A 13,881-nucleotide genomic window follows, 5' to 3' on the forward strand; every position below is an offset into this window, starting at 1 on the left:
CTAAAGTTCAATAAAGCAAACACTTAGAACATCACAGAAAACCTGGGTGGAAGGAGTCATGACAGACTGTACCAAAGGAGAAAACGGTAATTAACAAAAATTTAAAAAGCAAAAAAGGGTTCCTTTATTGTCTTTATCAACCAGGCTAGAAAGAAATGTTTGCACACTGATTCCAGAGAGAAGTAGTATCTGCTTTGCACCAAATTTGAGCTAAAGGGGCCTTAGAAATCATTTATACAAATCCTCTCATCGTGTTGGTTGAAACTCAGGCCCAAAGATGGTTAAAGAAGTGGAATAATAAATGCACCAAGCTAATAACAATCCTCTGAAAGACTTTTAAATTATACATAAGAAAATAATCAAGCATGCTCTTGGCCAAAAAGGGCCAGGCTTAACAAAATAACATACAAAAGGAAAATTTAAAAAGCAAATGTTTACCATGAGAGAAAAATACTGTGCCTACTCTCCTCTAGCCTCCTTGCCTAAGAACTGAAAAAATCCTACATGTCAAATCAGATTCAGAAGGTACCCCTTTTTATCCTTTCTGATAAATTTTCCATTCTTCTACATGGCTCTTACCAGTGTAACTTTGTTTGCTCAACTATGTACATATATGGGTCCTCAACTATGCTACAGGATTTGCAAGAGCAGGCTGTGTCATCATCTTTTGTATAACTCCAAAGTATATTTAGTTTGATTCTATATACAGTCTTAACAGATGCTTAATGAGTTAGTGTATAATCAAATGTAATCACCTTTCCTATATTAGATCTCTTCTGTTTTATTCTCATTAGCAGTTATACTTGAAGAAATTCTGACTGATATACTTCATGGTTCTATTCTTCTAGTCTAAACTATACAGGAGGCTCAACATACTTATTTACCTAAGAAATTATTGCTTCATAGACATGCCTATAGGAAACTAACAGGAATGCAAAAGTGGGAGGATTACATAAGTAAGTATAGGTAGACCATTCAAATTTAATGTTATAAGAATGAATAGAATACTGGTAATTTTAAATCCCTAAAACTTTTAGAATATTGGCCAGGCGCGGTGGCTCATGCCTGTAATCCCAAGCACTTTGGGAGGCCAAGGCGGGTGGATCACCTTAGATCAGGAGTTCGAGACCAGGCTAGCCAACATGGCGAAACCCCATCTCTACTAAAAATACAAAAATTAGACAGGTATGGTGGCATGCGCCTGTAGTCCCAGCTACTCGGGAGGCTGAGGCAGGAGAATCGCTTGAACCCGGGAGGCAGAGGTTACAATGAGCCGAGATCACTTCACTGCACTCCAGCCTGGGTGACAGAGCGAGACTCCATCTCAAAAAAAAAAAAAATTAAAAAAGTAAACAATTTAAAACAAATTTTAGAATATTTATAAGACGCATTTAGTAAAACAAGTTCACAGGGAATTATGTTAATGCTTTTATCAATGCCCCCACCCAAAATGAAATTGAGTATACACACATTAGTACTACACAGGAGGAAGGTTGCCAATCCCATGGAAAAAGTAATGTTCACATAAATATTCCACTTAAAAAGATAAAATTCAATGCCAAAAAAGGAAGTAAATTTAATAATATAATTAAAAGAACCATGATAGAGAATAGAAGAAATTCTCAGAATGTCTTACACTGATTAGTACAGTTTTGATAACTGCTATCTTATCATTTTCAAAAAGTATACAAAGTATAAAAATGTGTGGGAAAAAGCATGTAAGGCGGTATATGAACGGGAAATGAAGAATGAGGCTAAAACTTAAGTTTTTGGCTTATGGGCTGATCTTTGTGCTAGAGAGGCATTTGATTTATGTGTATCTGTGTAATCCACATATGAGTGATTTTTTTTTACTTCATTTAATCCTAGTAACTACCCAGCAAAAAATTACCATATTCTCATTAATCAGATATAGAAACTGACATTCAGAAGTGGGATTAAGCATCTTGTCCAATCTTCCATGACTTCGAGTGGCAGAGCTGGATATGAACAAGGCTGCCTGACTCTTAGATCAATTAAGACAACAAACTGTTTGGGAGGCCGAGGAGGGTGGATCACGAGGTCAGGAGATCGAGACCACCCTGGCTAACATGATGAAACCCCGTCTCTACTAAAAATACAAAAAAGTTAGCCAGCCCTGGTGGTGGCACCTGTAGTCCCAGCTACTCAGGAGGCTGAGGCAGAGCTTGCAGTGAGCCTAGATCGTGCCACTGCACTCCAGCCTGGGGGACAGACTAAGACTCCATCTCAAAAAAAAAAACAAAAACAAAAACAAAAACTAAACCCTTTTTCCCATCTCCAGAAGACACAATTCTTAAATTGCATCAGAAAAACTTAGTTTGATATAAAGAAAAAAATAACAGAAAAGTTTCCTCCAGAAATTTGCCAAAACCAGGTTGATACAGCATAAAAACAATAATAACCTGCAATGCTTCTAATGTTTTCAGCATTCATCTGCCTTAGACAAGTCTAGGGGAAGTCCCAAATAACCTAACTATCCCTGCTAGAATTATGCTTTTATAATTCCAAGTGACCAATAGCATATACTTGTATAAGTAATGCTTAAAATGAATAGTTTTAACATGAATCAATAAAACTGGAGAACAATTATATAAGAATGACAATCTAACTTTAAAAAGTCCAAATACAAATAGATATCACGACAGTATAAATTACTCTCAATCTACAGATGAGAAAATTAAGGGTACAGTAATAAACCAATAAAAGACCAAGAAAAGGAGAAAGCAAGTCTCATTTTATTCCACTTTTGGTGGTTTGCTATAATGCTTTTCTTTCTACCAACAACCTTTATGAAAATTATTAATAAAATTCAAAGAATCAAAATCCTATAACATTCTAATTACAAATAAAGCTGACAGACTAGACAGCAAAAAATCACTGAAGAAAATACACAACAAAATATGAGACATACCTGAGACACATCCTCAAGTTGAAATTTCCCATAAAGACCAGAGATACTTTCAGCCCGCATGAGATACTCAGCTGTTCTTCTCTTTACAGCTTCTCGACGGGTAGGGCTTGACTCTCCTAAAAAAAAAAAAAATCTGAACATGTAAAAAATAACCTTTCTTCAGTTCAACCTGAAAATTAACTTCCTTGTACCCAATGTGCAGCTTATTCACGTTTCTAACTGAAAAGAAGAGATATTCAAAATTGGAAAAGACATGAAAGTTATTAATATCAACCAAGTCTAACTATTACCCCCCATTATTTCATTTATCCAAATTCTAACATTCTCCTATTTAAGTATGTATTGATAATTTGACGTATTTTAGTAGGAGTCAAATATATAAGAAACGTCTATCTGTAAAGAGCTCTGAAGATAAAAAGACTAGCCCTAGTCCAGACATTATACAGCTAAGCAACTCAACAAATAGGACCAAATGCAACAGATGTTTTGTGTGTGTGTGTGTGTGTGTGTGTGTGTTTACAACCTTGGATTTTTCTAAAAACCAAATCCTACAAAATAATGTTTCCTGGTTTGCTGAACTGAAGTGAAATGAATTATAAAAAAGAGATAATTTCTCCCAAAAGACTACTAGTAGAACCCTCTTCTTATTTCTGCCTGGAACAGCATCTCCTCCTGCTTCCGGGGAAATGACCCTTTCTTCTTCCCATCATACTCTTCTACCACTTCCCCCCACCACTAACCAGGTGGTTTGAATGAAAGCTGCTTTCTTGTTTCAGATGTCAGTCCCTCTAATCACCAAGGTCCATTTAGCCAAGGGTGGGCCCCCCTAGTCACAAGCTGAGCCAATCATAGAACCCTATCCTCCTGGCCACAGTTTAAGAAGGGGGGAATTAGCACAACACAAACTGGACTGTCTTTGTTATTCAAGCTGTAAATAAGAGGAGTAGGAATTGCCAACAGCCGGTTTCTGCCAATGCAAAAAAAGGCCAATGTGAAAAAACGAACTTGACTCAGAAAGCAGATATGGGAGACTTAAAAGGAAAATAGAAAGAAATCCCAGTGTTTTCAGGTGAACCTACATTCCTCTAACGTAACTGGCATCGGCAAAGCCACATTCCTGCCCTTCTTTCCCTGAGGTAGTTCAAATTTGGATTTCCGCACATGCAAACCAAAGAATTTTGACTAAATACAGACCTCAGCGAAAAGCTGCAACAAAGTTGGGATTGCAATTTTGCTAAATAACTTTCCTTTCACACCTTTTACATTACAATTCCATCTCTTCTCTCTTTCATGAGGAATTCACAAATATAACTGGTCTTGGTGGGGGAAAAAATTCTATTGCTTTTTAACCGTGGAACCATCTACATTTATTTATTAACTCTCCAATTCCTCAACCCGCAATTAAAATGTCAGTGTACTTCTGCCTCTACCCTTACAATCTGCTTACTTCCTAAATGCAAGGTTTTAGAGGGCTTTTCTACTCAGTTGAAAAATGAGTATCTTCTGTGAAAATCACTTAAATAACTATAACATACTTTGAAGATAAACATGCCATATAATAACAGCTATTCACTATTTCTACACAATACTAGTCCTTTGGTTTAGGGTTTACTGTGTCTAGAGTCTGCTATTTCCATTCTCACTAGCTCTTCTCATTTCAGATTATGCCTTCCAAGCCCTAATTTAAATCCCCATTTAAGATTTTTGATTCACCTTAGGCTCAAATATAATAAAAACTATGGCAATTTACCTTTAAATTCAGTGTATTTAAGCTTTAATAACATTTCAAAATTTGTTTCGTGAAACAAAATCAACTCATCTCACAAAATAATTTGGAATTCGAAAACGCCAAGATATGGAACACCTAGTTAAAGCTAGAGTTAAAGCCATATTTTATAATCAAATTACTATTTTTTAAACTTTTGGTTTTTCTGCCACTTTCTAGGCAGTCTCCACAGCAACAGAGAAACAAGAACCAGAAGCCAGAAGTTGAAATGGACTCCTGCTGAATATGGTGGTTCCACTTCCAAGGAAACTACAATGAAGTGATAGAAATACTGAAAGGCTTTTTAAATGTAGCCTTATATATAGGCCAGGTGCAGTGGCTCATGCCTATAATCCCAGCACTTTGGGAGGCCGAGGCAGGCGGATCCTGTGAGGTCAGGAGTTTGAGACCAGCCTGGCCCACATGGAGAAACCCCATCTCTACTAAAAACACAAAATTGGCCAGGCACGGTAGCTCATGCCTGTAATCCCAGCACTTTGGGAGGCCGAGGCAGGCGGATCGCGAGGTCAGGAGATTGAGACCATCCTGGTCTACTAAAAGCACAAAAACTTAGCTGGGCATGGTGGTGGGCAACTGTAGTTCCAGTTACTCGGGAGGTTGAGGCGGAGAATGGCGTGAATCCAGGAGGCGGAGGTTGCAGTGAGCCAAGATCGCGCCACTGCACTCCAGCCTGGGCGACAGTGCGAGAGACTCCATCTCAAAAAAACAAAAACAACAACAAAAAAAACCACAAAATTAGCCAGGCATGGTGGCGGGTACCTGTAATACCAGCTACTCACGAGGCTGAGGCAGGAGAATCACTTGAACCCGGGAGGCAGAGGTTGCAGTGAAGTGAGATCGCGTCACTGCACTCCAGCCTGGGCGACAGAGTGAGACTCAGTCTCGGAAAAAAAAAAGTAACCTTATACGTAAATACTATGGTTCCTTCCTCATCAGTCCCTTAAAAGGAGGTCATCATCACTGCTGATCAACAGCAGCATTCAAGAATAAAAACTATCTCTTGAAGATTTCTGCTCCTGGATGCTTATTCAGGTTTGTCAGCATCAGCAAAAAAAAAAAAAAAAAAAAAGCTGACTCTATAGATTTCCAGGATATTTCTAACTAGTCAAATTATTGACAAATGTGACTTTAAACAGATTTTAATTGACTAAAAAATGTTTAATTAACTCTAATCTGCTTGATTTCTTGTTCTCCATTTTAAAATACGCACACACACAGTCCACAATGATTATTTGTTAATCATTCAGCTAGAGCAAGAATTTCTACCGGGCTTATGCATTCAACATAAAAAAACTTATGCATTCAAAAAAGAAAAACTAGGCTGTGGCTCACTCCTATAATCCCAGCACTTTGGGAGGCCAAGGTGAGAGAACTGCTTGATCCCAGGAGTTCAACACAAGCCTGGGCAACACAGCAAGACCCCATGTCTGTCTCTATTGAAAATACAAAAATCAGCCAGACATGTTGGTGCGCACCTGTGGTTCCAGCTACTTGGGTGGCTGAGGCGGGAGGATCACTTGAACCCAGGAAGTCATGGCCGCAGTAAGCCATGCTCATGTCACTGCATGAACCACTGCACTCCAGCCTGGGGAACAGAGCAAGATTCCGTCTTTAAAGAAAAAAGAAAAGAAAAACTGTTCCCATTATTCAATAACCTTTACGTTAAAAAGTTCTGGTGTATCATAAAAGATATCTTAATATGGATTGTGACAACCTGTGTTTCTTCACCTTCTCAATTTCTGATCATACAGGGTGATTATAGTGTGTGATCTCTGACAGGGAGTGGCTGAGTAGATGTGAGGAGAAAATCCAAAGTTGTTGATGAAATTTACAGAAACACTCAATTACCCATCCTGTGTTTCTCAGTGCACCATCTCTGACTTCAGTCACTAAGGAAAGTTTTATAGAAGGCATGGTATACAGATAACGGAATCCAGAAATTCTAACTTATCCAAGAAGCCATCACCGTTTGGTACCCTTCATTATACTACATTCTATTTATAAGAAATATATTATTTTCTTTCATAAGAAAATTAAGTCTCAAGAATGTGAAATGTCTTTCTCAGTTACACAGTTACTTTAAGAGCCTGAACCTAAACCAGGTCTTACACCATACTTCAGGGTACTTGCCACTATCTTAAGCTACCTTTCAATATAAAGTACTGTAACTGAATTTGAATTTGATTATTCAACTGTTCCTGAATAGAACAAGAAAAATACATGGGAGAAGTACAGGTGAGTATGGAAACAAAGATACAGAGAAATAAACATAAGAAGTTGAGAAAGGTGCCTGTCAGGCAACAAAACAAAGTGGAATCAGAATGGAGAGACAAAGACAACAGACAAACATACAGGAGAACTGGAGCTACAAAGAGGTATATGTCATACCATGTAAAAGAGAATAGGCCTTTCTGGAAAAAACTAGTCTCTTGAACATCTTTATTACCCAAATATTTATTTGGAAAACAATGGCCTTTTCTCATTTACCCATTTAAAAAAAAAAATCAAGGGGCATTTTTACTCATGGAACTAATAAAATTCATTTAGCAACCTAGAATAAAAAATAGTTCTTCCAATTCTACCCTTAGTCACTAAAAAGAATATAACTAACAGCCTCATCATTTGTTTAACAAAAGAAAAGCCATGCTGGAGGAAGAACAAGCCAATTTAAACATCTTGAAAGACAATGTGTCTGTATCTGTGTTTCATGGAAAATTTTAAGGGGTTATTAAGAGTATTTTGACTCTATTTGATTTTTGCCACATGCACAGAACTTAATCCCCACATAAGACTCTACTTAGTCACATTTTATTATATTCTTATTTTTATTTCGCTACACCACAAATACTCTCCCAGTGGGCCCTGTGCTTAGTCGAGCATGCTTGATTTCATTCAGATTTACCACAACAGAAAGAACATCCAAATCAAACTGGGTTTGAGTTTCTGTTTGTTGCTGCTTTTTTGCTTTCTTTTTTTTTTTTTAACAACTTTAGTCACATAAAAGAAAACTCACGCTTGAGATGGCCTTGGAAGTTATAGTTAGTTTTTTTTAAGTGCTGATTTATTACGTTTAATGGTGTTTTGTTCTTTTCAGGTACAGCCTACCATTTCTGCCTTATGCTAAGTGTTCTGACAACAAAAGGCAACCTTGAGAAGAACAGTAATTTATAGTTCTACATGTCTACCACAACTCTGAAGCCATCAGCCTTTCCATGTATAACATGAACCAGTCAGGGAATCTGATTTCCATTTGCATTTAGTCAACCCCCTATTAATGTTTTTTCAAAACCAATTTCATGTGACCCCTGGAAATTCAGAGAGCCACCAAAGAATAGTAAAAGCAAAAGTCATAATATTGATGCCCAAGCAATGCCTCAGTTATGATTGTTTCAATGATGTTTAGCAGTTTTTCTGCTATCAGTAACACTAAATGAAAACACATATTATACATCATTATATCATAGAGTGTTAAATACCTACAGAGACAGTGTTCTTTTAGACTCAACAATTTCTTTCTGCTCCCTAACCTATTTTTCCTTGTTATGCAATTTTAAAGACAGAATCCAAAGACTTATTTACTCCCTTCAAAATAACATTGCTGGCCAAGTATGGTGACTCACGTCTGTAATCTCAGCACTTTGAGAGGCTGAGGTAGGAAGATGGCTCGAGCCCAGGAGTTTGAGATCAGCCGGGGCAACACAGTGGGACCCCACCTCTACAAAAAAATTTTTAAAATTCGCCAGGCCTGGTGGTACACACCTGTAGTCCCAGCTACTGGGGAGGCTGAGATGGGAAGATTGCTTGAGCCCAGGGGTTCCAGGCTGCAATGAGCTGTGATGGCACCACTGCACTCCAGCCTGGGCAACAGACAGAGATACTGGCCAGGCAATAAAAATGGCCAGTCTCTTAGTGATGAGAAACTCAAATAATAATTTGCAGTCCAAACTCTTGTCCAAATAATAATAATAGCAGTCCCTTAAGTTTCTCTTGTTCTAAAGTCAAATGGCTTATAAAAAAATAAGATTAAAACATCACAAAGAGCTAATGACAGACATCAAAGGAAAAAGAAAGAGCCAAAACTAAGGAATTAAAATTTTTCCTTATAAGAAGGAATAAAAATATAGTCAGAGAAAATTTGGAAATGAAACTCCACATACATTATGAATTTTTAGTCTGCCATACTGTTAAATATGGAAAGTCTCCTGACCCCCAAAAAAGGATTCTGCTCATTGTTTCACTGGCCATAAGATACATCTTAAGAGAAGTAGCAAATCTATGGAAGAATCTAGAGTCCAATAATTGTTTTCTTGATGCCATGATATTCCCATATTTTTCCTTTGAAATGATGTAAAGTGATCAAGAGAATTACTGATAACAAGCAGTTTATTATTCTCAACCCATGAAGTTTCAGACTCCTTTAATGCATCTCTACCTTAAAAATTAAATTGACTTAGTGTATTAATACATCAGAATTAGAACAGACTCCATTCCATCTTTCTTCAAATGGCTGTTAACACGAACAGATATATCTCCATATTTAAACAATTCAAAGAATGAGGGCAGGTACAGTGGCCCACACCTGTAATCCCAGCACTCTGGGAGGCCAAAGCAAGTGGATCATTTGAGGTCAGGAGTTCAAGACCAGCCTGGCCAACATGGGGAAACCCTACCTCTATTAAAAATACAAAAATTAGCTGGGCATGGTGGTGCACACCTGTAATCCCAGCTACTCAGGTGGTTAAGGCAAGAGAATCATTTGAACCTGGGAGGCAGAAGCTGCAGTAAGCTGAGATGGTGCCCCTGCACTCCACCCTGGGTGACAGAGTGAGACTTTGTCTCCAAAAACAAAAAGAATGAGTCAAGTAATACTCTCAGACTATATCACATTTGAAAACAATTTCAGAGTAACAGAGAAAATCCTCCCCAACAATTAACTTTCTTTATACAAGCCACCAGAGTGAAAATGTTCTCTACCATTTATTCCTGCCCCTCCTATCCCCTTTAAAAGATGCCTAATAGTTTCTGAGTTATCTACTATGTTCCAGGCACACAGTCATCTCAATGTTTACAGTCGTCTCAGCACTGTCATAGAACATTACATGTAGAAGACCTTCAATAAAATTTTGTTAAACAAATGAATGGATAATTATATAAATTACTTGCCACCACTATTATTATTTTTTATTATACTTTAAGTTATAGGGTGCATGTGCACAACATGTGTAGTTATGTTACATATATATTCATGTGCCATGTTGGTTTTCTGCACCCATTAATTGGTCATTTACATTAGGTACTTCTCCTAATGCTATCCCTCCCCCATGCCCCCATCCCACGACAGACCCCAGTGTGTGATGTTCCCTGCCCTGTGTCCAAGTGTTCTGATTGTTCAATTCCCACCTATGAGTAAGAACATGCGGTGTTTGGTTTTCTGTCCTTGTGATAGTTTGCTCAGAATGATGGTTTCCAGCTTCATCTATGTCCCTACAAAGGACATGAACTCAACCTTTTTTATGGCTGTATAGTATTCCATGGTGTATATGACTTGCCACCACTATTATAAGGTCTGATAACAATACCTTCATGCCTACTGATGTATCAATTACCTCTTTCTATAATTTAGTGCCTTTCTCTAACTTAAACAATAGCTATGTAAAATGCATGTCCGGGAAAGTATCTTTAATTATGGTCTTCATCATCTGTGTAGCTGAAATGCAAACAAAAGGAATACAGGTGAACATAGTCCAAAAGAAGCATGATTGGACTAAAAAGAGAATCTATATTTTGATTTAATTTTACGAAAAACTGTCATAACACGAGGAAAATACAGCACAGATACTCTAAGTAAGTATAAACCACTGTGTAAACAGAATGGTGTCTAAAAAGCTATCTATTTATTGTTTGACAGTTGCAATTTTGAAAGGTGTGTCCCTTAGTATTTTGTAAAGGTAAAATATCTCTGTATAATGACCTGGCTATTTTTCAGATGAAACCCATTTTGAGAACACTAATGGCAACACAGTATGCTTCTGAGAAAAAGCAGATTTACAGTTTTAATACTTCATAAGACAGAAGAAATAAGCTGAACTGTGTAATTTACACATGACAAACTTTAATTATAAAGATATAACAAGCTATAAGTAATACAAAACTGCATAACTCAAGTAATTACAAAATAACAATTAACTCTTTCTCAAGGTGCCTAATACCCTGTCAGTACTAAAATAATAGATTTTCATTTAGGGTTTTTTGGTTTCATTTGGTTTACTTTAAAATAATCATAGATAATCACATTTCTTCTGATCAGAATCAAAAATTTTTTCAGTAATCACAGGGAATAAATCAGCCATCTCAAATGTTTTTAAACTGTATTGCTAAAGATATAAAAACGTGGTGATACTGATGACAGAGATCGGCTAATAAAAAACACTTCGAGAATCCTCATCTGTCTCTCCGCTTTTGCTATAGAGCAGCTGTGCCTCACAGATTCACATGAATGAAAATATTTAGATGAGAAACCACCCACTTAGTTTATTTTCCATATGACTTTCCTGTAATTATTTTGTAAACTGTTCACACAACAATACATAAAAACATCTGCAAAAACAGGTAATTAATGTGTCAAGCCAAACTAATGCATTTTTTATGGTGTCCATGCTTCGTCAACTGTAATTATAACTCTTTTTTAAGCAAATGATGATGTGTTTGTTGCAATGTGCAAGTGGTTATTTTAGATGCTCTGTTTACTGTTCATAGAATCTGAATATAAAACTCCACAGCTACTTTACCCCACATCAATGCTTTACCTAGCTTTCTACTGAAGCAGGAAAGTGGCTCTCTTTTCCAAGCTATAATTTCCAGTAAACATTTTTGTCATTAAAACATGAAAACTCTCAACATAAAATCTGACACCAAAATAGCCAACAATTCAAGAAGCATATGCCAGGAAACTACTCATCCAGACTTTCTTCCTTCCCTGGTAACCCTGTGGGAAATTCAGCACTTTATGCCAGTAGGCTATAGTACACTAAGTCTCCTGAGTATCAACAGAAGTTTAAGGGTTCATTGTTTTTTTTAATGATATAAAATCCATTCCATCTAGATCCACCAAACATATATCTTGAAATGACAAATGAAAAAGCAAATATACTGTTTTGCATATGAACTTTGTCCTTCTTGAGTTCTCACTACATGAGAGATCATCATAACCATTATTACTACTACTACTATTATATAATAAGTAATAGTGTATACCAATAATCATTCCCAGATGGACATTCCTGAAGGCCCCAGGTAAGTAATCTCTAAAGTTCTATGTTTCCAGAGCAAATTAAATCTAAGATTAAGGAAGAACTACAAACCTACACTAGTTTTCTAGGGTTCCTTCTCTTCCTTAAAAAAGAGGGCAATTTTTTACATATCTGTGACTACTAATTTTAGCACAGAAAAACTTTGGTAATAAACAACTTTCAGGAAACACGACTTTCTGTCTACATGTTTTCAAAAAAAGTTAAAAAAAAAATACTGGAAAAGTAGTCCTATGTGTCCAAGTTTATTTAACTCTTTGTTTTAATACAAATTGTTCTAAATTGAGCTACTCCATTTGTAAGCAGAATAAACTAAAATTAATTAAACTTTGCTTTCCCTGAATATTAGCTACTGTGATGTTATGGGTATCTGTCTATCCCCACCTTGTTCCCACAAAGATTGGAAAAGTACTATAACAACTTAAATGAGAGTTTCCCAGCTGCCAAGCCTGAGTTTTAGGTCAAATGGTTATTTTGGGGAACCTGTACGTGGGTCTGATCAAAACTGAACAGAGCCCTAGTTTCAAGGGTGCTGGAATAGGAAACACATTGCCAAGACAAGGCAAGAGAACAAGACAGATCTTACCTGTTAAGGCTAGTAATCAAACACACAAGGTGAGAGTAGCAAAAAGTCACAATACTGAGTTACCCGGCTTACACATCTACAAATGTATTTAACTAATGCCATTTCAAATGGCTGAATTCTATACATTGTCAAACATTAAGTGTACATAAATTAAACATGTTAATCAAAAGCAGAGCTTATTTCTAAGACTGGATTTAAAAAAACTATACAGGATCTAACTATATCTGGTCTATAGAAGATACACATTGGTTCAAAGAAGTAACCAGGTTATAAATAAAAAAAATAGAAACATACTGTGCAAAAAGTAGTCATAAGAGAGGACAGCTATACCAATATCTGACAAAATCTATTTTAAGGAAAAAAGTTACCACAGACAATAATAGATATTTCATAATGTTAAAAGGTTATATTAATCAGGAAACTGTAACAACTATAAACATGCATGTATCTACTAACAGATCTCCAAAACAGATGAAGCAAAAAATGACAGAAATAAGGAAATAGACAATTCAACAATACTCATCAGAGATGTCTCAATAATTGCTAGAACAGAGAGACAGAAAATCAGTAATAATGTAGAAAACTTGAGCAGTATTATCAACCAACCTGAATTCTGAATGAACAGAATACTCCACACAAAAACGGCAGAGTATGTGCTCCTTATAAGCACACATAGAACATTCTCCAGGACAGACCATGTACTAGGCCACAAAGCGAGTCTCAACACATGTAAAATAATTTAAGTCATGCAAACTATGTTCACCAACCATAACACTTAACTAGAAATCAACAATAAAAAATTGGAAAATTCACATATATTTGAAAACTAAAGAATGCGTATCTAAAAAAATACATGAATCAAAGAAGAAACAAAGATAACTGGAAATTATTTCAAGCTGAGTGAAAATGAAAGCAATATATCTAAATGTATGGAATGTGAAAGCAGTGCTTAGAGGGACACTAACAGCTTTAAACACCAACATTGAAAACAAGATATCAAATCTATAACCTAAGCTTTTACCTCTTAAGATAAATTCTAAAAAATAAAAAGCAAACCATATAAAAGAAAACAGGGAAAGGAGAAAAAAATGAAACAGAATATAGAAAAAATATAGAGAAAACAAATGAAATTTAAAAAATTAATTCTTCAAAAAGATCAATAAAATTGGTAAACTTTCAGGTAGACTGACCAAGGAAATCAAAGAGAAAACAGAACATACTCATCACTCCCAAACATTCCTTATTTTGCCTTTATTTTTAAAGATATTTT

At 36.3% G+C, this 13,881-nt stretch overlaps 1 protein-coding gene across 18 annotated transcripts in view; it reads right to left on the reverse strand.

Annotated features, from left to right (window-relative positions):
• The window catches only part of RPS6KC1 (ribosomal protein S6 kinase C1), a 211,396-nt gene that overhangs the window by 97,694 nt on the left and 99,821 nt on the right, over nucleotides 1-13,881 (reverse strand). For all 18 annotated transcript variants that reach the window (XM_025398029.1, XM_025398036.1, XM_025398099.1 and 15 more), the window contains one exon: nucleotides 2,933-3,048. In XM_025398029.1, the coding sequence (XP_025253814.1) occupies nucleotides 2,933-3,048 (116 nt within the window). The remainder of the gene's footprint in view (nucleotides 1-2,932; nucleotides 3,049-13,881) is intronic.

Source organism: Theropithecus gelada, chromosome 1 (assembly GCF_003255815.1).
Source record: "Theropithecus gelada isolate Dixy chromosome 1, Tgel_1.0, whole genome shotgun sequence".
In the NCBI taxonomy this organism is placed as follows: Eukaryota; Metazoa; Chordata; class Mammalia; order Primates; family Cercopithecidae; genus Theropithecus; species Theropithecus gelada.